General features: G+C 50.4%; 4 protein-coding genes and 1 pseudogene across 4 annotated transcripts, besides 59 other annotated features; all 5 read right to left on the bottom strand.

Moving 5' to 3' along the window:
* Window positions 1-1,021: a sequence feature (heterozygous, non-Esmeraldo-like haplotype).
* Tc00.1047053509007.99 lies at window positions 5-4,279 on the bottom strand (annotated as a pseudogene).
* Window positions 1,022-2,478: a sequence feature (haploid, Esmeraldo-like haplotype).
* Window positions 2,068-2,099: a microsatellite.
* Window positions 2,479-3,754: a sequence feature (heterozygous, Esmeraldo-like haplotype).
* Window positions 3,755-6,841: a sequence feature (areas merged during assembly that could not be assigned to a particular haplotype. This can correspond to areas where the two haplotypes were merged or to regions with more than two copies in the genome that were merged during assembly.).
* Window positions 5,150-5,182: a microsatellite.
* Window positions 5,205-5,234: a microsatellite.
* Window positions 5,334-5,354: a sequence feature (AT_rich).
* Window positions 5,521-5,549: a microsatellite.
* Tc00.1047053509007.90 (uncharacterized protein) lies at window positions 5,781-7,412 on the bottom strand (the record flags this gene model as incomplete). The annotated part of the gene is made up of 1 exon (XM_812287.1): window positions 5,781-7,412. One exon carries the CDS (start codon window positions 7,410-7,412, stop codon window positions 5,781-5,783), a length of 1,632 nt encoding a protein of 543 aa, XP_817380.1.
* Window positions 6,654-6,677: a microsatellite.
* Window positions 6,842-16,156: a sequence feature (heterozygous, Esmeraldo-like haplotype).
* Window positions 7,569-7,615: a sequence feature (CT-rich).
* Window positions 7,736-7,775: a microsatellite.
* Window positions 7,826-7,871: a microsatellite.
* Window positions 8,155-8,201: a sequence feature (T-rich).
* Window positions 8,350-10,626, bottom strand: Tc00.1047053509007.80 (hypothetical protein, conserved; the record flags this gene model as incomplete). The annotated part of the gene is made up of 1 exon (XM_812286.1): window positions 8,350-10,626. The coding sequence occupies one exon, from the start codon at window positions 10,624-10,626 to the stop codon at window positions 8,350-8,352; it is 2,277 nt and encodes a 758-aa protein (XP_817379.1).
* Window positions 8,810-8,869: a sequence feature (GA-rich).
* Window positions 11,591-11,622: a microsatellite.
* Window positions 11,900-11,942: a sequence feature (T-rich).
* Window positions 12,149-12,183: a sequence feature (CT-rich).
* Window positions 12,300-12,368: a sequence feature (GA-rich).
* Window positions 12,903-12,923: a microsatellite.
* Tc00.1047053509007.70 (hypothetical protein, conserved) lies at window positions 13,024-17,754 on the bottom strand (the record flags this gene model as incomplete). The annotated part of the gene is made up of 1 exon (XM_812285.1): window positions 13,024-17,754. One exon carries the CDS (start codon window positions 17,752-17,754, stop codon window positions 13,024-13,026), a length of 4,731 nt encoding a protein of 1,576 aa, XP_817378.1.
* Window positions 16,157-17,369: a sequence feature (areas merged during assembly that could not be assigned to a particular haplotype. This can correspond to areas where the two haplotypes were merged or to regions with more than two copies in the genome that were merged during assembly.).
* Window positions 17,370-17,603: a sequence feature (areas merged during assembly that could not be assigned to a particular haplotype. This can correspond to areas where the two haplotypes were merged or to regions with more than two copies in the genome that were merged during assembly.).
* Window positions 17,604-17,886: a sequence feature (areas merged during assembly that could not be assigned to a particular haplotype. This can correspond to areas where the two haplotypes were merged or to regions with more than two copies in the genome that were merged during assembly.).
* Window positions 17,764-17,799: a sequence feature (T-rich).
* Window positions 17,841-17,881: a microsatellite.
* Window positions 17,887-18,678: a sequence feature (areas merged during assembly that could not be assigned to a particular haplotype. This can correspond to areas where the two haplotypes were merged or to regions with more than two copies in the genome that were merged during assembly.).
* Window positions 17,983-18,015: a sequence feature (AT_rich).
* Window positions 18,120-18,141: a microsatellite.
* Window positions 18,227-18,252: a microsatellite.
* Window positions 18,332-18,382: a microsatellite.
* Window positions 18,505-18,567: a sequence feature (CT-rich).
* Window positions 18,679-22,516: a sequence feature (heterozygous, Esmeraldo-like haplotype).
* Window positions 18,751-18,817: a sequence feature (T-rich).
* Window positions 19,200-21,314, bottom strand: Tc00.1047053509007.60 (rac serine-threonine kinase, putative; the record flags this gene model as incomplete). The annotated part of the gene is made up of 1 exon (XM_812284.1): window positions 19,200-21,314. One exon carries the CDS (start codon window positions 21,312-21,314, stop codon window positions 19,200-19,202), a length of 2,115 nt encoding a protein of 704 aa, XP_817377.1.
* Window positions 20,567-20,652: a microsatellite.
* Window positions 21,235-21,269: a microsatellite.
* Window positions 21,449-21,470: a microsatellite.
* Window positions 21,881-21,912: a microsatellite.
* Window positions 22,044-22,136: a sequence feature (T-rich).
* Window positions 22,207-22,253: a microsatellite.
* Window positions 22,473-22,492: a microsatellite.
* Window positions 22,517-23,087: a sequence feature (areas merged during assembly that could not be assigned to a particular haplotype. This can correspond to areas where the two haplotypes were merged or to regions with more than two copies in the genome that were merged during assembly.).
* Window positions 22,529-22,575: a sequence feature (GA-rich).
* Window positions 22,661-22,713: a sequence feature (CT-rich).
* Window positions 22,758-22,785: a microsatellite.
* Window positions 22,856-22,884: a microsatellite.
* Window positions 22,894-22,929: a microsatellite.
* Window positions 23,050-23,114: a microsatellite.
* Window positions 23,088-23,715: a sequence feature (areas merged during assembly that could not be assigned to a particular haplotype. This can correspond to areas where the two haplotypes were merged or to regions with more than two copies in the genome that were merged during assembly.).
* Window positions 23,120-23,141: a sequence feature (AT_rich).
* Window positions 23,157-23,192: a microsatellite.
* Window positions 23,273-23,324: a sequence feature (T-rich).
* Window positions 23,325-23,357: a microsatellite.
* Window positions 23,623-23,656: a microsatellite.
* Window positions 23,716-23,960: a sequence feature (areas merged during assembly that could not be assigned to a particular haplotype. This can correspond to areas where the two haplotypes were merged or to regions with more than two copies in the genome that were merged during assembly.).
* Window positions 23,822-23,959: a sequence feature (T-rich).
* Window positions 23,961-24,005: a sequence feature (heterozygous, Esmeraldo-like haplotype).
* Window positions 24,006-24,064: part of a sequence feature (areas merged during assembly that could not be assigned to a particular haplotype. This can correspond to areas where the two haplotypes were merged or to regions with more than two copies in the genome that were merged during assembly.) that runs on past the window's edge.
* Window positions 24,058-24,064: part of a microsatellite that runs on past the window's edge.

The raw sequence follows: 24,064 nt of genomic DNA, 5'->3' as shown, positions 1-24,064 counted from the left end.
ATTGTAATGACAGTGTGCCCCGCAAAGACATGGGTGACGACATGTTGAATCTGTTTGTCAAGCGTGGGGTCAACATTGGCGGTAGCTTCATCCATCAGAATAAAACTGCAACCCCGCCGCAGTAGGGTCCGTGCCATGCAAAGCAACTGCCGCTGGCCAACGCTAAAGTTTGCGCCCCCCTCCTCCACAGGGCACTGCAGCGGATCCGTCTCCGCAGCAAGCCGGTCCTCCATGCCTACAAGCCGTATCGCCTCACGCACTTGCGCGTCGCTGCAGACGTTGAGTGGATCGAGGTTTTCACGCACCTTACCGTTAAACAGCAATGGGTCCTGTGGAATCATCGAAAAGAGTTGGCGCAGCGCACGCAGGCTGTAGGAACGAATAGGACGCCCCGAAAGAACAATCTGCCCATCCTCAATATCCACCACGCGGAGAAGCGTCAGAAGCAACGATGACTTGCCACTTCCCGTGCGGCCGATAACACCGACCTTCTGTCCGGCGGGTATTGTGAAGGTCAAGCCGCACAACACATGTGGTAAACCCGCGCGGTACCGCATCGTCACATCACGGAACTCCAAAGACCCCGCCGCCACATTTTCCCTCCTGCCATTATCATCGTTGTGGTTGTTGTTGTCAGCAGGAGAGTAGGACAACTCAGGTGAGGCATCGCTGGCATGGCTTTCTTCTAGCAGCGGTACGGAAACCGTTGCGGTACTCGTGTCATCGTCGTCGTGGGTAATACCTGCTGGGGTTATGGGATCCCCCTTCCGCTCCCTCCGCTTTTTATCATTTTTTTCCAGCGCCCGAATGGCCTCATCAATCTCCTCCATGAGGTCCTCATGCTCAATGTTCGACGTGTAGTGTTGCACACGTTCGACACAGTTCATGTCTGCCTCCACGGAGGCTGCCTGATTCACCACATATTTAAGCTGGGAGTTGATGCTTACTGCCATGGTGAGGCTCAACGCAAGTAAACCAACATCAACATGGCCAAATCGCAGCATCACAAGAAGCACCCCAACCAACGCAACGGATGTCAACACAACGTTACTGAGTATCTCAATGCGCACGGCAAGCCAACAATCGCAGACTGTCTGCATGTATGAACAGGCATAAACGGTATCGATACGCCGTAGTGCCTTCGCCACAAAGGCGGCGGTTCGATCGTATGCGGCGATGGTCCACCGACCAGAGAGCATCTCGCCAAGAACCGAGAAGACAGGGGAGTTGGAGCGATTTGCAATGCGGCGCATCTCGCGGTTCGCGCTGTTATAAAACACCATCAGCCTGTAGTACACCAGCAAACATGGGATAATGGCAATGAGTACAAAGTACTGCGAAATCGCCATCACGGCAATGGAAGAAATGACCGACAAGGTAGATTGGAAAAAAAATATAACACTACTTTGCAGATTCGAGTCAATGGTGCTCATGTCCTTCGAGAACCGATTCATCACACGGCCAAGTGGCGTTGTGTCAAAAAATGACATGGGCGCCACTGCGACGGAGCGCAGCAGTTGAGAGTGCAAGCGCCATGAGCCGATACGTAACACGGCGTAGGCGGAGGCATTACGCAACGGGGAGCATAACGCACTGGCGGCAACAAACGCAACGTACAACAGCAAGTATGTCTTTGGCTCCAATTCAAACCTTTTCACAGACCAGAACGAAAGCCAAAGCGAGGGGGACACAAGGAGAAACTCCGTCACAATAAAAAGGAGAAATACCAACCCACAAAGGGTGGCACCGCCGCAGGTCTCCAAGTACTTGACGTATGTCAACAATGAGACCGCACCCACCGCTTTCTCCTCATCTGTCATGAGTTTTCCGTCCATATTCTTCTCCTCAGTGCTCCCGTCCTCCTTTTTCTTCTCCCTATTCTTGTTCTGCTGCTGCTGCTGCTGCGACTGTTCCTCATTGTCTTCATCGTCGTAGAAGAGAAGCGTACTAGCGTTATGATTCAAATCATTATCGTTATTGTCTTCGTCCCCGTTGTTGACGCCGGTGATTTCACTCTTCGGTGCCCGCAACTCTCCCACCGCCTCGCCACCTTCAACGGAGAATGACGCTGCTGCCGCCGCTGCTTCTGCTGCTGCCGCAACAATGGGTGTTGCTTCACGACCCGCAATGAACCGCCCGTAATCCTCGTACGATCCTGCAAAGGCGACGGTCCCGCCCTCCTGTAGAAGAATGATGTGGTCTGCGTAGCGCAGCTGATGCAGTTGGTGGGTGACGAGCATCCGCGTCGTTGACCGCAGCTCGCCAAGAATGCACTCATGCATGACGTGTTCCCCAACGTGTGCGTCAAGGGCGGAGAGTGGGTCGTCAAGCAGATACAACTCGCGCCCTGTTGCGTACACGGCCCGGGCAAGGCTGACGCGTGCCTTTTGCCCACCACTCAAGTTTACGCCCTTCTCACCAATCTCCGTCTCCACACCGTTCAAGAGAAGCTTGAGGTCCGATTCCAGCTGTGTGCACCGCAGCGCACGCCGAAAGCGAGCCTCGTCCATGTCGCTAAAGAAAAGAATGTTCTCTTTCAGCGTGGCGTTCATGATCCATGCCTGCTGCGGCACGTAGGCGATGTTTGGCACGGAACGGAGAAAACCCGATGTCACCTCGTGGCCGCCGAGCAGAGATTCAATCAGCGTGGACTTGCCGCTACCGGTGTCACCGACCACGCATGTAAGTTTTCCCTTCGGAATACGCAGTGTAATGCCGTGAAGGAGGTCTTTTGGTCGCAGCTCATAGTACTGGCTGGAGCTTGTAGGCTCTGCGCCATCCGGCTTCTTCTTCTTTTGCGCGGCCCGCAGCTCCTTCGCATTCGGTGGCAGTTTTTGCGGTACAAATGTGGAGATGGTAGCGCGTGTGAACTCCGCCGCCACCGATGCCATCATGGGTGTATGCATCAGGTCTTTGATCTCTTCTGGTATCGCCTGGCTGTTGGCCGTATGCTGCAGAAGCATCTCCCGCATCCCGTCATCGGCATCCTCGCATTCAATGAACTTCGTGACGCGGCGCATGGACACAACGAAGCGAACCAAACCTGAAAGGGCGACAGGAATCATGACAAATGGTGTCTGCATGATTCCGAGCAGCGCAATGGCTGGGAACACAATGGCGGGGGTCAACTCGTGGCCCATCTCAATGTACAGCAAAAAGACAACCGCCACGACAAATGCCGGAATGGCGTTGGTGAGAAACGAGATGGAGACATACAACAGTTGCAAGGCACGCAGAGCGGCGAGCTCCTCCCGTCGTCTCTCCTCAATGCGTCGAATAAACGACGGTTCCCACGACATAAATTTCGCTATTCGCACGCCGGAGAAAAACTCATTCGTCACCTTCAGTCGCGCATCTGTCGCCCGCGAGAGTCGTCCGTACACGGCGTAGTAGCGGCGCATGAGAATTCCCTGCAGTGGCATAAAAAGAATAAGGACACCGAAGCCAGCAAAGGCACACCAGCCAACAAGGCGATACAAAAGCGCAAGGGCAAAGATGAGTTGCAGCGGGGCACCAAACAAGAAGGGTAGCATCAGTGGAAAACTCCTCGCGCTGTTCATGTCGCTGCTCACCATGTTGACAATGCGGCCCACGCTCATCTCCGGGTGGGAAAGTGCCTTTCGTAAAATGGTTCCACATTTCTCAAAAAGAACGCCCTGCAGTGCGTTCTGAAACGTGTAGCCGCTGCGCCATCCAAGCTGCGTCAGTTTGCTGCCAGCCGCACTCTGCACAAGCGTTAAGAGAGAAAAGGCCAAAACAAGCAGCAGCCCGTCACGCCAGCTCGGGTCCGCTGTCTCGATGTACTCGATATAATACTGAAGTACCACCGGCACGGCGAGTTGACAGGTGTCACGGAGCAAACGGAAGGGGATAAGCACGTAAACGTGGTAGCCAAGTGCGCTAAAAAGGGCGCGTGCAACAGACATGGGCTTCGGCCTCTTCTGCGTTGTGACCGGCATACCGCCCTGCCGCCGCTTCTTCTCCGGCAAGGGACAATGAATGACAATGTCATCCACGCGCTCACAGGTGGCGGTGGCGTTCCCGGAGGACGTGTTAAACAGATATTCACCCTCCACAACACCATTCGTAAAGGGCGAGCGAGACGCGTTCCTGTTTTCCTCCTTCAGGCGGTGAGTGGGCGGCACACGCCACTCCACCCCTGCGTAAAGTTGCCGCGGTGTGCGCTTCTGCTGCGCGTACCCCACCCAACGGAGCTCCCCCGCACTGTCACGGTCCCTGCGGTGGCGCACCTCCACGCCAATGTACGCATCCCACACATGACGTTGGAACCGCTGCTGCTGGAGGACACGCGACAGCATCAGGCCACTGTTGTATGCGCGGGACATGCGCGTTGGTCCTGGCATCTCCTCTTCACTCAGCTCCTCCCGTGCAGCGCGGAACATGAGGTCGCCTATCCATGTGTAGTACAGCTGACCACAAATCCAACTGGCGGCGTCTTCGGGCTGCAATTTATACGGCGGCTCCGGCCCCCATAAATCATTCAGACGCTTCCGCCACTGATGTCGACGTGTATTTAATTGCTGTTCGCATTTCTCCAAATTTCTCATCGCCTTCTTTGCCCGTTCATCAAAAGAGCGTTGATTTTCGCCCTCCTTCCCGTTCACCGCGAGCAATGACGCACGTGTCTCAGCATCAAACTCACGACCCATTTTGCCGGCCGTTTTCTTTATTCGATTATTCTTCTCTTTACTTTATATATATTGCCCTCTTTTATTTGCTTCTCCTTACAAATGACAAATCTACAGAAATACATACAGGATACGGTATACACAAAGCAGTAATGCGTAGTTAATGTAAGGACAGTTATTTCTACAACTGTTGTTTTTTTGTTTTTGTTTTTTTTCCTTTTCTGCCCACACACACACACACAAATACGCCTCCCTCCTCTCACTTTCAGTCATTTATTTTTGCCTGATTTTCTCCTCGCCCCCCCCTCCCCACACGGTGGCTGTTGCGTGGAGGCAATAAATTATTGCAGAACACATTTTGGGCATTAACCTCCCCAATTCTGCTGGTGTGCCTCACTTGTTTCTGCATGTGTTTCTGCCTGTGTGCACACAATAGGGGGCGACATGACAACACGGGGGGCCGTGTAAAGACAAATCCTCCGCAGACAGACAAAGACAGGAAAAGAAAAAAAAAAAAAAAAAAGAAAAAAAAACGATGCCGGAAGCAGCGGTTGTATAAAAATAAAAATAAAAAATAAAAAAAAATATCAACGCCACGCTTCAAACTTTTGTTTTCCTCGCCAAGACAACACGCACAACACCGCGAATCAAAAAAATCACGCCTCCACATTTCATTCATAAAAGATAATTTTTTTTTTTTTTTTACGTTGGGTTTTGGCCAGTGGAGGACCAAAGAAGAGAGTGTGCAAGAGAGAAAAAAAAAAAAAAAGACATACACACATGCCTGCAACACACGTGTATACATCAACACAAGACAAGACACGCAGCACACACTCCACTCCACTCCACTGCCAAAAATAAAACAAACATAACACACACACACACACACACACACACACATCAAACATATAAACAAATAAATAAAGTTATCGTGATATCCATGAAAAACCACCATAAATAATACACGTGCATACAAGTACATGCACGGGAAAAAAGGTATAAATATCCGTATAATTGGCTTTTGTGCGAATACGCTTTCAAGACACCTACAAACGCAAACCCCCACACACACACACAGAGAGAGACAAAAAAAAAGGTAGACGGTTGTGTTTCCTATTGTACACAACCGCACTAAACACGTTTCATGATGCCACGCATAGCATTAGACGCGGCCACGGACATTTTCGCAGCGGCCTTAGCTCCGGCGCCGAGAGTGAGGCACGTCATGTACATGCCAGCGCGACGAGAAAACGACATGGTGCGCTTTGTGGTGGTGGCCATTCGTCTGGTGCCTTCGGCTGCGGCGTCTGTCAGCTTCACTCCACATCCAATCGGAAACAACACGAGAGCCTCATAGCACCAGCCAGTAGCCAAGGCAGAAGTGTCAGAAATGGCAGTCCTGGCGGCAATCATGGCTTTTGCACCGGCTAACTTGAGTGCTGACGCAGCGCGACAGGCGCTGCCAACTGTCATGTAAAGATGAAAAAAAGCAACCTGAAGAGTGCCTCTGCCGCAGCGCACCGTTGCACCGACAGTAAAAAAAATGCTCAGCTTTGACAGCTGGATGGGATAGACGTGATTCACGAGCCAAATTAAACCCTCCAAAACACGTCTTGTGCTGCCAATTGCGAACCACACCACCACTTTCCTTGAATCATGCAGTCGTTGCAACACACGCACACAACGCACGAATACCCCCGCCGGCATAAAGAGAAGAAAAGAAATCAATGCGAAAGGCTCTGCGCATTGCACCACGTCATTAGGTCCGTCCAACGGCACAGGAGTCAGCGGATTCTGAGCCTCAAACCATTTCTCCTTGGGGCACGGCGTCAGCCTACACGGTGACGGTTCGCGTAAAGGCATTTGGCGCTGTATGGGAGTGAAATGCCCCGCCTCGTCTTCTAAATGGCTCCTGCATTCTGCCTTATTGAGCCACACCTCACCCCCCGCACACGCGCAGAGCAACGCGTAGTCCTCTTCGGCCCTTTTAGCGGCCTTTGCTAACTCCTTCTCCTCCTCCTCCTCCTCTGTCAGCAGCCTTCCCTCAGCGGTGGTTTTGATGGTGCTGCCGGAATCAAATAAAACATCCCCGCCCGTGTTGATGCCAACTGACGCCGTGTCCGTTGGGGGCGGGTTGCTACTTTCCCCTGGTGCTTTGGGGCAATAAAATTTGCGAAAAACACGTTGGAGGCCCCAGACGTGCTCTTCTATGAGACGGTGCATTGCCTCCACCGCCTCCCGCTCCAGTCGCATAATCGTCGCCTCGGACTCCGGAAGAAGCCGAAGTCGCTCATCAAACTCCGCGGAGAGAATGGAACGCATCATCAGAACCTGTTCCACTATAATGTCAAAGCGCTCCCGAGACTCCTGATCTCTGTATAGCCGGCAAAATGCCCAGAGCCTTCGCCTCCTTGTGTGCTCATCATCATCAAACGCCTCCCACACCCCGCCAATGTGCTCCGTTGAGTGGGAGGAGCGTGGCGTTTTAAACCGCGAGTCGTAGGCACCACCGGGGTTGGAGAGCAGCGATGAGTCCCACGCAGGAGAACTGCCGCCCTCATTGGCTGCAGAAAGTGCCCCCTTTGCTGTCGCCATCGCAGCAGCATCGGTAGAAGAGAAAAAGGGATCCCTGTAACTGCTGGTATAAACGTCTGAATGAGGGCCCGGGTTCATCGCTGTGCGGGGCTGTAACTTTTTGTCGTTATTCGCTAAATAAGTCCCTGGAAGTGTGCGTCGCGCTTTCACGGAGTTATCGTTGTGCATTCCCCCGTCTGCCTCAGCCTGTGCCGTGAACAACAACAACAAAAAATCAGCACAAACTCCTCCCCTGCGACAGTGTTTTTTATGCCAGGAAGAGTGCTACTCGCAAAACGTGTCCCCCTCTTCCAATGATAATTGCTATCCCACACACACACACACAGAGAGAGAGAGAGAGAAACAGCAAGAAGAAAGAAAAAAAAAAAAAATTCGGCACGGCAAAAGCCTCCCACAGACGGTTGTCAACAAAATAAAATTTAGAGTGGAGGCTGCAAAACACAATGCTGCAGCCAATACAGAGCCCCAGCTTTAAGAAGAAACGTTTCTTTTTTTTTTTTTTTTTTGTATATTTATTTATTTATTTATTTAAAGAATGGTGCATAAGTAAATAAGACTTTGGGAGGGTCAATCACTAAGTAAGAGAGAGAAAGAAAAAGAGAGAGAAAGAAAAAGAGAGAGAGAGAGCCAATGGGTGCAATGGAACGTGTGAAAAAAACGTCCAGAAGAAAGGGAAAATAATAATAATAAACACAAGCAAACAGCCAAAATGTGACTCTCCACCTAACGCCTGCTCCTCGCCAGGTCACATTTTGTGTCGCTGCCTCAGCAACCCCCTCCCTCCCGCCCACTCATTCCCAACACCAAATTGCGCCGTGGGAAGAGTATCGCTCACACATCATTGCAAGGCTCCTCCCTCACTTACAACGTCATTCACGGCAATAAGTGTACAAAAGCCGTATTCATTGCCAAATAAAGAGGAATAATAAGAAAAAAAGGAAAAAAAAAAAAGAACAACTACAACTACTAGTAAATGAATTGAGCCCAATCTTTTACAAATGATAGCGTCAGAACAATTCGAGACGAAGAATCCACAAATTTAAATATAAATGCATCACTGTACAGAGCCGTTCTCAAGGTCACATATATATATATATATATACGCTTATCTTCGCCTGTGCTTTAACTGGTCTAAGCCACATTTTTTATTTATTGTTTTCCACGCCGCTGTCTCATCCTGGCTGACCATTCGGCGCGATCTTCGCTCATGGGTCTCCAACAACAGAAGTTGAATACGCAGCTTTCGGAGGGACTGATTCAACTCCCGCTCTGTACCTCTACCGCCTGCAAGGGCATCACTTGTGTCTGTAAAATTGTTTGATACACATTGTAAAGATTCACGGAACTTGCCTCCTGCCCTCACGCCATTCTCTCCACAGGTAGTCACTGGGGTTGGCATTGGAATGGCATATTTCGTTGTGCGTGCCGTAAATTCGTCGGGGATGCGTAACAAAGATAAGTCGAGTGAAGGCACAAAGTCTGGAGGCGGTGGCAGGGACTCCGAAGACCTGCACCATAACACGTTAAAGCACCACCATGGGTCTTCCTCGGCATCCCACCATCTATCATCATCTTCCTCCTCCTCCTTCACCGCCTCCCTTTCCTTCTTCTGTTTCTCCTCATCCGTGGGACTTTCATAACAGACATCACTATCCATCTTACCCCCAGTTTTAACCTCCTCCACTTTTTTACCGCTCTTCTTTGCGGCAAATGTGTGCGTCGCCCCATCACCGCTGCGCACGGTGGTTGAAGCCCCACTAGAGCGAACGCTGCTGCTTACCCCACAGACGTTCATATTTTCGTTGGAATTACCCGTTAGCTTCATTGACGACTCGGAATCTTGCATCCGCGGTACGCCTCTTTTTTCTAGCACAGTCCTCACGCATTCCAAGACTTCCTCCGGTGAGCCCGTCCGTTCTTCGGCCTCAGCTTCCTCAAAGCAACTTCTGAAAGGCAGAGACACAACCAAACTTGAGAGAATATCCATTGAGCGTGACGGTTGTCTTAGCTTCGCTTCATCTTCCCCTCCTTTGGGCCTGGCCTCACTTGCCTCCTTTCCCCGCATGGGTTTCTGTCGTTCAAGGCGACGGTCACGCTCTTGTAGAACCATGAGGCATAGTTGACTGACCTGGCGTGCAAACGGCACCCCTGCGGAACCATTCCTAGTAGCATTAATGGAAGAACCCTTCTCTATAGGAGAGACAGACGTCGTATTGGACCGTGCAAAGACCGCTGTCGTCTTTAATAGCTGTTGCTGTTGCGATTGCTTCTGATTATATTTATTATTGCGCTGGGGCTGATGGAATAATTTTTGAGAATTTGAATCTTTATCGCCCTCTGTGCCTTCTCTTGCCGTTGTCCGAGCCATTCCCTGTGGTGCGGATGTTGACGGCACGCACGTTTTAGTAGATGCATTGCTTTCCCGTGCATCTTTGAATTCAAAAGCGTGTTTTTTTGCAATATACATTGGACTGGGCGTCGTCGCAAGACTCAACTTTCCCCCGGTATTTCGTAAAGCCAGTGACGGCATCACGAGACAGCCAGAGCCCCTCCTAGTCATTTGTCGGATAAATGGCTTTTGTCCGGAGCTGCCAACAGCGGCGCCCACGCACAGACGTAAGGGTGAAATGGAAGCCCCCTCCTCTGTCTTCGTTAGTGAAAGCTTTCCTTGTAGGATGGGCGCCGACTCCAGACGTTTAAGTGGTGTTCGGGGTGCCGCTGTTGTCGAGACATCGCATGACGATGGATGGCTGTCGAGAATGGGTCTCGACCTCCGGCCTGACTCATTCCAGCGCCTACTGGCGGCATGCGCTGTGCCTTCACTAAAGGATACTCTTCGCCCCATCGAAGGCGTCCCTATGACGCGGCGGAGCTCTCCGCTGCTCCGCAACAAGGATCGTTCAACAAATAGACATGTGTCGCTGTCACTGGCACGTTGAGAAATCGTCCTGGAAAACCCGGCTGCTGGCGGCGGTGGGCGGGAGGATGGCAAGGACGCTGAAATTTGCATGCCTCCACTGGCAATTCGACGAAGCACCCGCTTTTTGGCCAGTAGTTCCTTCTCGAATGAAGTTGTCGTCGCCGGCAACACGTCTGTCACTTCCCTGCGGAAGCTGCGAGAGGGTCCTGTCGCCGTCGTCGGGCTTTCTGCCTTTGAGTTTAAAGGAACGCCTCTTTGAGTGCCCCTTCTGAGCGAATACTGCGTCAGCCGGTGAGCTGTGCCGCCATAACAATCGCTAAAGTGTGATGAAGGTGCTGCCGCCGCCGCCGGAGTTGAACGCACGTCGCTGCACCGCACCACCGAAGAAAGGGATGGTGCCGCATGTGACACCATCCACTTCAGCGCCAGCTGCTTCTGCTCGGTGCAGGCATCGTCCAACATCCCTCTATCGACGCGTTATGTCCGCCCCCTCTCCCTCACTCACCCTATTTCTCCCTCTGCTACTAATTATTTTCTTTTCTTTTTTTTTTTTAAAGAAAGGAATTGTTCACGTGTATTTTTCCGTGACGGTGCCTTCCTCGTGCCTTTTCTCGTTCCTCCTCTCTGCTGTACAGAGAAAAAAAGAAAGCCCTCACAGCACCCCAACAGGTCTCTCAGCCTACGTGTCAGCTGAAAATTTACTCTAAAAAAAGAAAGGAAAAAAGGTGCATCACAGGATGAGAGATTGAAAAAAAAAACAGCATAAAGAGCGAAAATGGCCACTCTCAAGTGTGTGTTTGTATTTTCTTCTTTTCCCCCACCACGTCTGCAGGTGGCTGCCAGTAAAGACCCATGAAACGTGATTGCACGAAGCCTGCAGTTCCGCATCGCCTCCCGCACGCATACACACACACGCACATCAATTGGCGTTTAATTTACTTCCGTCGGCGCAGCATGTGCTCGCACCAAAACCCCTCCGCATCTCAGCCCCCCTTTTCACACTTAATGCTCGACTTGTGTGCATGGATGACCACCACGCATGAAGACGGAGCAATGTGCGGACTGGGAGACAGAACTCAACACGGCCCTGGCAATGCCCTCGGCCTGGCTGCAGGCTTTTCTCTCAAGCATGGCGTGTCAATGCACCCATTCCTTTTTGTTGATTTTCCCCCCTCCTCCCCGCACAATGAAGGGGGCCGAGCGCAACCAAAGCCCCCCGCTCACCCACCCACAATGTGTCAAGCCAACGTGACGCCAGTAACACATATCCATAACCAAAGGCCAACCGAAGTGACAGAAGCGAAAGACCCATTCATTACTGCTGCTTGAGAGTTGACCATTCAGAGCCGCTATGCCACGCCAAACGAGGCCCACGACGCGCCGTGGGCACAAACCCATAAAAAAACAAAAGGCCGTTCCCGCAGACAAAAAAAAAAAAACAAAAAAAAAAGAACAAAACCGCCACCAAAAGACATACGACCATGCAGTGAAGCGGTGCAACACCTTTTGCAAAAGATGTCTGTTGGAAGCACGCGTCCCAGCTCTCCTCCAACCTCCACGAGGCACCACAAAGTCCAACACGCATGTAGGGCGCTATTCCGAGGGACGCCGTCGAAGAAAAAGCGTTCACCCCTCACGGTTCAACCTAGTCGACATTCGATCATATCACCCTCAAAGTCTGATGTCAACGGGCACACACTTAAAAGAAAAAACAACATCTAATCAAATCACACACAAAAAAAGAAAGGGAAAGAGAAAGCAGAAAAAAAAAAAAACAACAGTCAAGGACCGCTTGACACCAAATACTCACAAGAGGGTTCCGCTGCAAGCAAATGAACGCACCCACGCAAAAACAATATCACGTCTACAGTGAAATGGAGGGTCACTCAGCCAAGAAACAAAAAACACACACACAGAAAGAAAACAGATAAAAAAAAAAATGAAGCGTGTGAATGTATAAATAAATCCCCGCATTGCATACGTCAAAGAGAGAGAGAGAAAGAGAAAGAGCAAGACAGACAAGTATATATTAGCAATATACTTCGTTAAAGAGAAAATCACCACCCCTTGCGTGGAGTAAACGTTCCCCCACTATCAGCGTGGGCCTCTTCTTCTCCCTTCCTCTGCCATTTCCTCTTCTCCTCCTCTCCTCCCTCTCCCTCCGGCCACCACCACCACCTCCTCCTCCTCCTCCTCCTCTTCCTACCACCTCGCATGTAAACAAAAATGTTTAAGTGGCAATGAAATGGACAATCCAAGAGCAAACTAAACAACAACAACTACTACTACATAAAGAAAACATACAGATACGCAATAAATAAGTATAAGAAGGATAAATTTGAGCATAACTCTTCTCGTCAATGAATTTGAAGCTGTTTCTATTATTCTTTTTTTTTTTTTTTTGAGGGGGGAGAAGGGGGGGAGGTTTCGTTTTTTCTCCTTTTTGATCGTCCACTCCATTTTGTTGTTGTTTCTTTTTTTTGTTTGTCGTTGTCGTCCACTCTTCATTGTATTGAACACCTCTCATCATCGGGCATGCACAGAAAGAAAAAACACGCGGCCCAAACCTTCTCAAGCAATTTATGCCTAAACGTACATACACACGGAATTGGTGGCTGTGCTGCCCCCCTTCATCCAAAGCAAAATGCATGTGGAATAAAAAATTATTGTTGCCAAAATGGTACTGCATACATAAGGCGCCGGGTTCTCCTTCCATTGAACTCGTTTCTGTACTTTCGATTATTATTATTATTATTATTTTCCTTTTTGATAAGTCTGTGTGCATATGTGCGGGACTGTGGCATCTGCTCCTGTCGCGCGCCTGTACTTTGAGAAAGAATTGATAGGTTGTTGTCCGTGCTAGCGGCGCTCAATCAGAAACAGGCTGCAGTTGTCCATGCCGATGCCCTCATCGTTGTCACTCGGTGCCACACACTGCGCGAAGATGCCGGCGGCGGAGGTGAGCAGCTGAGCATCCAGCGAGGCCGTTTCTGCGGCATCCACGCCATCAAGCAACGCGGACGCCTTCTGCGGCAGTGCCAACGCCATCTCCCTTGCTTGCAGGACCGCATCCATCACAGACCCCGCCACATCCAAGTCGTTGGGCGTGTTGATAATGGCGTGGTGCACTTGGTGCAGCGTGGCGCTATCCCACACACCGTCACATGCGGCAACAACACCCCACCGCGCGTTGTCCTGCAAAAACGGCACAGGCATGATGGTGACATCCGGGACCGCAATAACCGCCTGTTCTTTGGGGCCTTTGCCGCCGCACTGCTTAAAGTCATAGTCGCCTAACGCCCGTGTCACAGCCAGCATCCCCTCAATGCGGTTTCCAGTGATGGCGTAACCTGCGGCCTTGATCCGTGCTTCCTCCGCCGGATCCGTAATGCGGTGCGTAACGCTGATCTGCCGGATGCTACAAGGGGTGTACACGGCGGCCCCGCTATCACCAAGGTTCGCACAAAGAATAAAGTTTGCTGTGATGCCAACTATACATGCGGTGCATCCGGTACACTGATAATCCCCTCTCATTCCCTCTGGACTGTGCCGCAGGTCATCATCAAGGGAGAGAAGTGCATCCTCCATGATGCTAGCAAAATATGCTTGGAGCATCTCCATCTCCCGCTGCGACACGACCGGTGAGGCGGCGTTGTAAAGCCTCAGATTGGATCTGGCCGAAAGGGCATCTGTTGTGATATCACCCAATCCACCAACATCCACCATGGAGAAAAGAGCCTGAGTACCAACCGGTTTATCGGCTGTCGCTGCGGCAAAATTTGGCACCGCTGCCGCCTGTGGTGGGGACGCTCGACACGCGTTGGTGCTCTCGACATATCGCCGCAGTGTCTCCGACGTGAAGCCAACCTCCGGCACGATGTCATCGTTGCTAACCTCATTATCTTTCTCGTCGTCTGGGCGGCTCAACTGGCGATTAAATGCATTCTCCCGCACGGCAACCGGTGATGCCTCCCCTACAGAGAACAGAGCCGTCGAAGACTCAAAATCCAGTTGGAAGAGAAGTGAACGAGCCTGCACGTCATCGTGTCGTGCGGATGCCACCGCTTTGCGTAGATGCGACTCAAAGTTACTGGCGGCAAGTTTCGCCACGGCGTCCCCTCCGTGACCGTCAAACACACAAAACAACGCCATTGCTATTGTCTCTGGTTCCGCGTCTTCTGGTGAGTCTATTGTTTTTGCTGGTGGTGGTGTGGCGTCCGTGTCGGACAGCAATTGGGGGGAAAGTGCGGGAATGGCAACAACAAAAGCCGCCTCCGCATCTTCCTGCGTGGCACGCCAACCCTGCACCTTCGCTCCGAGTGAGACCAGCTTTTGGACCGCCTCACCCACACGCAGCACTTCACTCTCCGGTAGCGGTTTCCCACTGTCGCGTTGTGGCAAGCGCGCTATGGGCAATCCACCAGCCGCAACAGCAGCACTGGTGGTGGTATCAATAGCCACGCTCCTCTTTTCCAGAGCAAAGTTATGATTCGCACCCGACATTAATCGCCCGTGTCTTAAATCCATCGGAAACGGCATAGAGGACGTGGCGGCCGACGGCGCCGGAGTCGCCGAAAAGTTGGGGCTAGCGTTCGCACTGGGAGAAAACGCCTCTAACGCCGGCGATGCGTAAAGACTCAATTGATGTTGCCGATGGTTCAGCTTCTTCAGCTGAACTTCATAGCCAACACACGAAATATCACGGACAGCCTCCTTCAGATGTGTCCCGCGCGTGACGGCCAATTGATCCACCAGCGGATCGTACACCTCGGTGTATTTCCAAGTGAAACAGCGGCACTTCTCACACCAAAAAATGCGGTCAAAGCTTGTCATAATATCAAGCAAATTCAGAAACAGTGTACATTTCGCCTCGCATTCCTTATAATGCCGCGTGACGTGTGAAGGGCATGTGGATCGCAGGCAATGCAAACACAGAAACGCAGCGGGGCGTCGATTGCAGTAAAGACAGTGGTGATACAGATCATGGGCATGGTATCTGCTATAGTCCACCCCGCGCACATCCTTAGCGATAAACTCCTGACTGCATTTGCACATCGATTGTTCCTCACCACTCACCCCGTTGTTGGCGCCCATGCAAGCTGCCTGGCTAATGTATTTCCCCACCTCCTCCTCGGCGGATATGAGCATGACACCCTTTTCAGCATTAAAAAGAAGACGTGCAGCCACCTTGCAATCGACCAATGGGTCCTCATCCACCGGGTCAGTCGCGTACTGGGGTGAGATGCTACCAAAGGTAAAAACATCATCGCTATCCCCCTCCTCCTCGTCAAATCGATCGTGCCTAGCGGAAGGATTCATAAAGCTACCTCGCCTCAACTCACTGCCACGACCGCTATTGCTCTTGTTGAAGCTTTGTCCCCCTATTGTTCGAATACTACCTAACATAATTTCCATCTGAGTCTGGCCTTCTGGCAGCAACTCATACCGTAAGAGAAATACATGCTCCTCCGTCTCTAAAATCCCAATGGTGCGAAGGGAGCCCGTGAAGGAGTCGTCGTCCCCATTCATAAGTTCATCGAACCCACTGTCGCCCCTTACCTCACGGTTTGTTTCTTCATCAGGCATCATCTGGCTCGGCTGGTTGGCGTTAGGCATGAGTCGCTGTGATCGGTGGTGCTTCATCATCGAGAAGTAAAGGCTTGAAAAACTGCTCTTGCGCCCATTTTCCCGCGTTGCGGCAAATACGGAGAATCCCTCAAGTGCCGGAAAGCGGCTGACAGACACTTCAACGCGTCCCGTGGATGAGCCAGACTCCAACTGACTGGAGGATTCATCCACATTTTGGGGCGTCTGCATAAGGTTGTCCTCAGCAGTTTTGCTTGCCATCGTGGCATCCTCACCCAGCAAAGGAGGCGTCTGAGAAGAGAAATAAGATGCTGGACGCTTCAGTATCTTGTCGCGTTCACGACGGTCTGTCCCACTTGTAATTCCGACAGGAGCCGCCGTTTGGAAGTTGCCTTGCGATGCCGAATTTCTCAATGGTGTCCGCCCTTCCTTATCCGGCCCTGCAGAATCATTACGACGCTGCTTGACCGTGCCGTCTGATTTAGGCGGCGGTGATCCTAAGTCTGCAGGATCCTCCAAAACCTCTGAAGAGCAAAGAACGTTGCTTGTGGTGCGTGCTACTCGGCATATTGTCACATGCTCTTTGCTTCCCCTCTTCTTTACAGTATTTACTTTGGCAGACGTTGAGAGACTTTCCGCGGTATCATTCCTCGCTTTTAAAGAAGAACCGCTACTCGGCGAGAGAACTCTACTGCCAATAAGACGCGGCGATACAATCGGCGGCGTGACAGGACCCGGGGCACAGCGAGAATTGTCCCGCGAGTTTTGGGTGCCGCTGAGTTTACCGGAGAGCGGCACGGCTTCGATATGACGGGGAGTTACGGTGCACTCCAGAGAACTCCTCCTGCTTTCGGGAGACTCCGCGAAAGAGTACTGAAATTTGGTGCTCGAGGCAGGGAAAGTCCACTGACGCACGAGGGCAGAGGAATCTCCCCCACGCGGGGTTCCCCATGAGCTCAATAAGACGAGCGGTGGCCCCGCGTCATCAGAGAGCTTTGCTGCCGGATTATCTTCCTCCCCTCCATCGAGGAGGCGCCGTGGCTGCCGCTCCAACTTGGCGCCATCTAATTCACGTGGGAACGGCGCCGTGGTAAAGCTGCATGCCTGCCTCAATAAGCCGCATCCACTGTCATTGAACGCTGTCGTTTGCATCCACGATGTGGGGCTCCTGCGGAAACACGGGGACAGCGTCGTCGTCCGGCGTTGACGCTCCTTGAAAGATAAGACTGTCGATGGCTGTCTGAGCGTCACGGCAAACGTATCCTTCCGGATGCTGTCGTTGTCGTCATGTGACTGTCTCTTGCACGTCACTGGAGAAACCACGGGAGAAAATTGCGGTAACGAGGGTGTAGAATCTCGAGTATCGGTAGTCCCCGCCTTATCGTCCCCTTCTTCTCCCTTCATCGGTTTGCATCTGCCTTTGCCAATCATGTGTGCATTACTGCTGATTCCCTCCCCGCTGTTGCCTCTCAAAAAGCTGATGGTTCCTTTCGGGACACGCCCGCAACGTCCAGCAACAACCCGTGGTGGCCCAGAGCTCTGTGGAGCGAGACCTGCGCTTCTTTCCTTCGAAGAAAATCGATGCAACTGTTCCGATACGCGCTGCCGTTCCTTAAAGGACAGCGCCATCATCTTATTGCCCGGCTTCTCTGCTGGTGATGGCGGTGGGGATCGTGGGTGCAACGGGGTCTTCACTGGCGTGACTGGAAAAGAGACTCCTTCCTTTAATGACAACCCCATCCCAACACTGTTAATGCCCGATGATCTTGGCGATGTCAACTCTGGCAACTGAAATCTGGACATTATTGGTGGAAATGCAACGGGGAGCGTAGAGCCGGATGATGAACCGCGTTGGTGCTGCTGCGACATATCGCTCACCTTTTCTGACGATGTCTCACTCCTCAAATATTGACTGTGAAGAGGAAGGGATACCTGTGATACGTTCATGAGGGGCGCAGGTGAGTTGCCGCCGCTGTCGTCGGATCTACCACCCAAAGGCGGCATTCGCAAAGTAAAAAGAAAAAAAAAAAAAAAAAGGGAAAAGGAAAACCAAGACGCACGCCTTAAATCAATATGTGTGCACGAAGCTGTATGTATATCTGTATATCTGTATATCTGTATATATATATATGCCTACGCAACTAATGAGGTTTCCTTCTTAAGGCCGTTATGCCGCACGCTGCCTTCCGAATGATCCCTCGCAAAAACGCCACGTGGAGCCAACACGCTTTGTTTTTTATTAATATTTTTTTTATTATTATTATTCGTGTATATACACCGTCCTTTCGCAGGTGCACTTCCTTCTTCTTGTCCCTCCCCACCCCCACACTCTCCGTACCCTTCTTTCTTTATATATTACTTTTTTCTTCTTGTTTGTTTGTTTGTTTGTTTTCCCCTCCCCCAATCCTTCGCCCCACGTCAATGCGGTGTTGGGGAGCGAAGGGAAAATGTAAAACACAAATAAGTTGAAGACTACAAAAAAAAAAGAAAAAAAGAAAAAAACTTCACGTTCGGCCCCCTGAAGCGCAGCCACTTCTCCGGTGAAGCGCAAAAGGAAAAAAAAAAAGACTCTTGGGCTACTTGTGTTTCTGTGCGTGTATATATATATATATATATGTGTGTGTGTGTGTGTTTCTGGACGGGTGGGTGACCGAGGGGGTTTTGGACGACCTGCGCTTTCCCACCGCCTCACGCTAATGCCGGCCGATGACCTCCTACGCTCATCGCATGCCAAAATGGAGAGGAAAAGAGGGAAAGAAAAAAAAGAAGGAAAAGGAAAAGAAGGAAAAGAGGGAAAGAAAGGAAAAGAAGAAGGAGGCACACACTGTAAGGGGAAACAAGAGGAAATGGCAGTATTGTCTGCATGCAAGCACAAGCAGGCATTTAGACACGGAGTGAAAAAAAAAGAAAAGTGAAAAGAAAGCAGAAGCATACATGAAGAGGAAAAGAAGGTTTCGTTCAGTGGAAGCAAGCAGGACTCCTCACAAATGAAATAATAATAAAAAAAAAAAAGAGGAGAATAAATATGTAAACAAAACAAAGAAAAAAAAAAAAAGAGAAGACAAAACGGAGCTCGCGATATCGTCAATAAAATTTATGCTGCAAACTACAAATAAGGGGCAGGCCTGTAACCATTCACACAGCATAAATGTACACCGGACGTCGAGGAATGAGATCGATGAAGTCTCATGACGGGTGTTTCGCAGAAAACAACCACAAAAAAAAAAAAAAAGGAAAAACCAACGACACGCAGCACGTTCATATTCACATTTTCTTTGTCTCTTCCTACGGTTGCTATATAAATCCCATGCGTATTTCCTTTCCGGTTGTCTGTAAATTTGTGTGTGTGGAGAAAGACTCGGCGCAACCCAGCAAGACACGCATGTACGTGCATATTCTATATGGAGGCCACATTTATGTGTCCCCTGCCCTTGTCCAACGGTCCCACCTCACGCCGTGTGTGTGGCATCTCCTCCCCCGTCCTTCACGTCGCCGCCGTCGTCGTCATGACTGTCGACACCATCACGTCTTTCCTCCATCGCGGGCTGCGTCGTGGGCACGTGAACGTTGAACTCATACCCCTCAAATGCGCGGCTGACTGGGTCGCTCGGGTCGCATGGCTGATCCAACTGTGCGATCTTCGTGCTCTCATGGAGGAATCGCTTGTCAAAGTACCGGAGGTCGTTGCGTCTGACATCCGGCACGAAATTCGGTCGTATCTCGCGCCGCAGAAGTTTGTCAAAGTCAAGTCCCTTAAAAAACGGGTGGGCACGAAACTCTTCGCCGCTCGTCATGCGCTTCAACGGGTCCTTCTCCAGCAGGCGTCCCAGGAGTGACTTCAGCTCAGGCGAAAACCTCGCCGGACAGACAAGCGGCTTGTGCAGAATCATCTCGTACATCTCCGCCACGTTCGGTGAGTAGAAGGGCGGCATGCCGTCCACCATCTCGTACAAAAAGGCCCCGAGGCTCCACCAGTCGACGGCGGTGGTGTGGCCGGACTTCTTCACCAGCTCCGGCGCCATGTACTCTGGGGTGCCGCAGAAGGTGTGGGTCCGCACGTCTTCCGCCACGTCGCGCTTCGCAAGGCCAAAGTCCGTCAGCACCACGTGCCCCTCGCGGTCTAGCACGAGGTTCTCCGGCTTCAGATCGCGGTAGAGAACACTCTTGCTGTGGATGTACTCCACCGCCATACCAATCTCCGCCGTGTAGAAGCGTGCACGCTTTTCATCAAACCGCTTGCAGCGCTGCAAGTGGAAAAACAGTTCCCCGCCGCACAGAAACTCCAGCACAAGAATGAGATGTCGCTTCGTCTGAAAGGCGTAGTAAAGCTTCACCACAAACGGGTGGGAAATCTCGCTGAGGATGAGCTTCTCGGCATTCGTGTGGGGCACCAGATGGTGCTGAACCACCTGATCCTTGTCGAGGATTTTCAAAGCGTAAATCTTTCCCGTCGCCTTGTGCCTGGCTCGCATCACACGCCCAAAGCTGCCCAACCCAATAACCGTCAGCAGCTCAAAGTCTCGCATAGACACATTTACATTTTTATCAGCACCACTCCCTGCGTATAGCACCTTCTCCGTATTCTCCAAGTCATCCTCAAATTCCTCATCCCCGCGTTGCTGATGTGCCTTCCGCACCTGCTCCCGGATGGCTTCCACCCACTGCGTCTTCGCGGCCTGACTAGAAGCAGAAAGCACGTAGCCGCGCGGCAGAAATGGACCAACGATACAAAAGGCATGTGGGTGAATCGCCACGTCCATCACCTTCGCCCCGGAAATGTCAATCTGTCCAGTGAGAACCGAATTGGGTGGTTGGGTATTACTGCTGCTGCTGCTACTACCGCAGTTGTTATTGTTGTTATTATTTTTACTATTCATATGACTATTGTTGGAGCTGCTGTTGGCACCATCAATTGTACTAATGCCGCTACCTGTACCTCGTCCCCGCCGTGCATCCTTCGGAAGGGACACAGATGTCAACCCCTCATCGGCCTCACCGTTACTCTTCGCCCTGCCGTAGAGCAACACGGTCCCACGCAGCTCAAAGTATCGCATGTGTAGCTTCTCCCCAAAGAAGGTGGCACGCTGGCCAAGTTTCAGCAGCCATCCCGATATCGCCACTGGCACCGCAGGCACCGCACAGCGACGGCAGACACGCTGTTTCTCCGTCAGCGACCATTCGGTGAGGATCGTCTTAAATTTCAGGCATTTGGAGCATGTCAGGTAGCCACAACGACGGCAGTGATGTCGAGTGAAGCGTGCCACCATCGCCCCGCACACATCGCACACCTGCGATGCATCGTCCGGCTGCCACAGCTTCCCGCCGCAGCCCTTCGTGGGGCATTCCCAGCGCTTCGGCGGAATCGTCCTCCGCGGGGACGGAAACGTCACCCCGCACTTCAGGCACTTTGGTGTGAACACACGTCGCACCGTCTCGACATTCTTTTCGCTCGCCGCCTTCGCCTGGGAGCCGCCGCCGCCTTCTTTGCCGTTGCCGTTGTTGTTGTTGTTGTTGTTGTTTTTCTCACTCTCTCCTTGAGCGCCTCTCGGGTCGACCGTGTCCATTTATTTCTTTTTTTTTTTTTTTTACGTGTGTGTAAGCACGACACGTGGCCGTCAATCAACAAGGGCCAGACCTACAGGCGCACTACACGACACCAGCACTGCGCTGCCGTCACGCCCAGGTGTTGTTCTCCTCCCACACACACACACACACACACAGAGCGCCTCTTGCAAAGCCTACAACTCCTGTCCTTCTTTTTTTTCCCCCCACCCCCTCTTTCCCTCGGGAGCACCGATGATGGCGCAGTAACGATGACTACTGGACAATGTCCCCAGCCACAAGAAGCAAGAGGAAAATGGAAAGAAAGAGGAAAAAAAAAAAAAAAGGGTGCATGCACACACCAGGCACCTCCGCCTCCACACCCCTCTTTTCACGGCTGAGCGGCCATCAAAAGGGACACTCCATGACTGTGACACCACGCAGAAGCCAAATAAAAATCAAACAAAAGAAAAAAAAAACAGTAAAGACGGCATGTAAACTCTCATGGATCCACGATGTCAGTGCGTAATGCGCAGCCGCGATGGCACGACAAAAGAAAAAAGTTATGAAAGCAAACAAATAAATACAGAAAAAAAGAAAAAAAAAAGAAAAAAAAAGAAAGATACGGGCGCCACCTGTCACATCCCTCTCTTTCTCTCCCTCATGGCCACTTCCCAAAGTAACCGCCCCGTGCTGCTCCCCGCACAGAAACACACACACACACACACCGCCACTGTGCTGCTCCGATCAATAATAAAAACAAAAATAAAATAAAAAAGTAAATAACGGGCAAACCAGAGAAAAAAAGAAAAATAAAAGAAAAATAAATAAAAATAAAAATAAAAGATGTGGAAAAAGACAAACAAAAAGAAAATCACGTTGAGTTATGCGAGAGGAAAATGGAGGGACTGGCGGTATATTTATATATATTTGTATGTGTATATATGTGTATGTGTATGTATGTGTCGATTCAATCCTTCGTAGCACACAAACAGAGAGACGGGGTTTCCCACCACACACATGCAATTACTCAATTCGCACCACACGTGTACTTATGTGTCTCCTCATGCACGACTGCCTGTTCTCCCCCCACCTCCCCACCTCCTCCCTGTACATGTGTACATGTATATGTGTGTGTTGTTGCGTCATTCCCCAATATTCACTTCCACATCCCTCGCCACAAAAAAAAAAAAAAAAAAAACAGATATGAATGCGTATGTATTAGTGCTGTTTATTGTCTTCTTCCTTTCATCCTCCTCCTTCTCCCGCCTCTTCCTTTTCCTCTCGCTGCCGTTGCACCGTACCGTTCATTGTCGTTGTGTCACAGTACGTGTGGGTCACAGTCTTATTTCTCTTGCTGGGAGACAATAAAAAAAAAAGGAGAAAAAGAAGAAGAAAAGGAGGCGGAAAAAAAAGGACAAGGGCATCTCCCCACCTCATCCCCTCTCTTCTCTTTTCCGCTTCCGTTTTTGTTTTTTTGTTTTTTTTTTTTTTGTTGTTTCCTTTACGAGGCATCAACGCCACCGCCACACTCATGTAGCGTCATGCATATGTGCACACACAAAGAGGGAGAAAGAGAGAGAGGGGGAGAGGCACATTGAGTATATACATACACACACACACATACATACATACATATTATACAGATGTCATCACTACCCGACTGACCATTTCCTTTTCGCTCGCTCACACCGTCCCGCTCTCCCCTTGTCACACGTCCGTCCATCCGTTGTTTTTTGTTTTGTTTGTTGCCTTCCGATATAAATATATATATTTATATATTAATTTGTTTTTATTATTTACATCGCATATATATATATATAAAGAGAAAATAAAAATAAAATAAAAATCCAATCATCCCAAATCACACACATGCACCCACACACACATGCATACACACAGAGTGTATATAAGATAAATATATCTGTATGGATGTAATGAACGCCGGAGGGAAGGGGGTGGGGAAATAAATGGCCAGCGGAAAACACAAAAATAAATAAACAAAAACGTCAAAAGAAGAAGAAAAAAAAAAAAAAGAGGGAAGGAAGGAAGGAGGGAAAGGAAGGTTTCATAACAATCCGCCCCGCTCCCACTCATCGTCAGCCATTCCGTCCCTCAAAGCGGCCACACTGACACCCACTCAAAGCCTCCATGCCTGCCCGCCTGTGGGTGTGTGTTGCCGCCACAACTGTAAGAAAAGGAGCGGAAGTGGAATGAACACAAAACACAAACAAACAAAAAAAAAAAGTAAAATAAAAATCGCAACGGGGGAAAGGAAAGGAAGAAAAAAAGAAGTTTCAAATCCCGCGTCCACGCCCCACCCGACCCGCCAAAAAAAAAAAAAAGAAAAAAAAGTAAAATAAAACTCACGAGGGAAATAACACGTGTCCGTGTGCGTTTTTTGTTTTTTCTTTTTTATTGGATGAATGCCCCGTCAAACAGAGGTAGAAGGAAGAGGGGGGGGAGAGAAACAGTAAAGCGGAGGAACACACGCACCCACACACCGAGATGAGTGCTGGGAATGTCAACTAAAATAAAACACAAAAAAAAGAAAAAAAGGAAAAAAGAAAGAAAAGTACATCAAAAAAAGATAATAATAAAAAAAAAAGGAAAAAAAAAAAAAGAACGAGGTTTCAACAAAAAAAGCAAAAAAAAAAAAAGAGAAAAACGGTGCCAAGAGATCACTTCATCCATCATCAATATTGCTGGAGCCTAATAGACAAAACAGGCAAACACACCGTCATTGGACACACAGACACCCTGATGTACATAC

This window comes from Trypanosoma cruzi, genomic scaffold (genome assembly GCF_000209065.1).
Source record: "Trypanosoma cruzi strain CL Brener 1047053517119 genomic scaffold, whole genome shotgun sequence".
Lineage (NCBI taxonomy): Eukaryota > Euglenozoa > Kinetoplastea > Trypanosomatida > Trypanosomatidae > Trypanosoma > Trypanosoma cruzi.
This window is presented reverse-complemented; position numbering and strand designations above follow the sequence as displayed.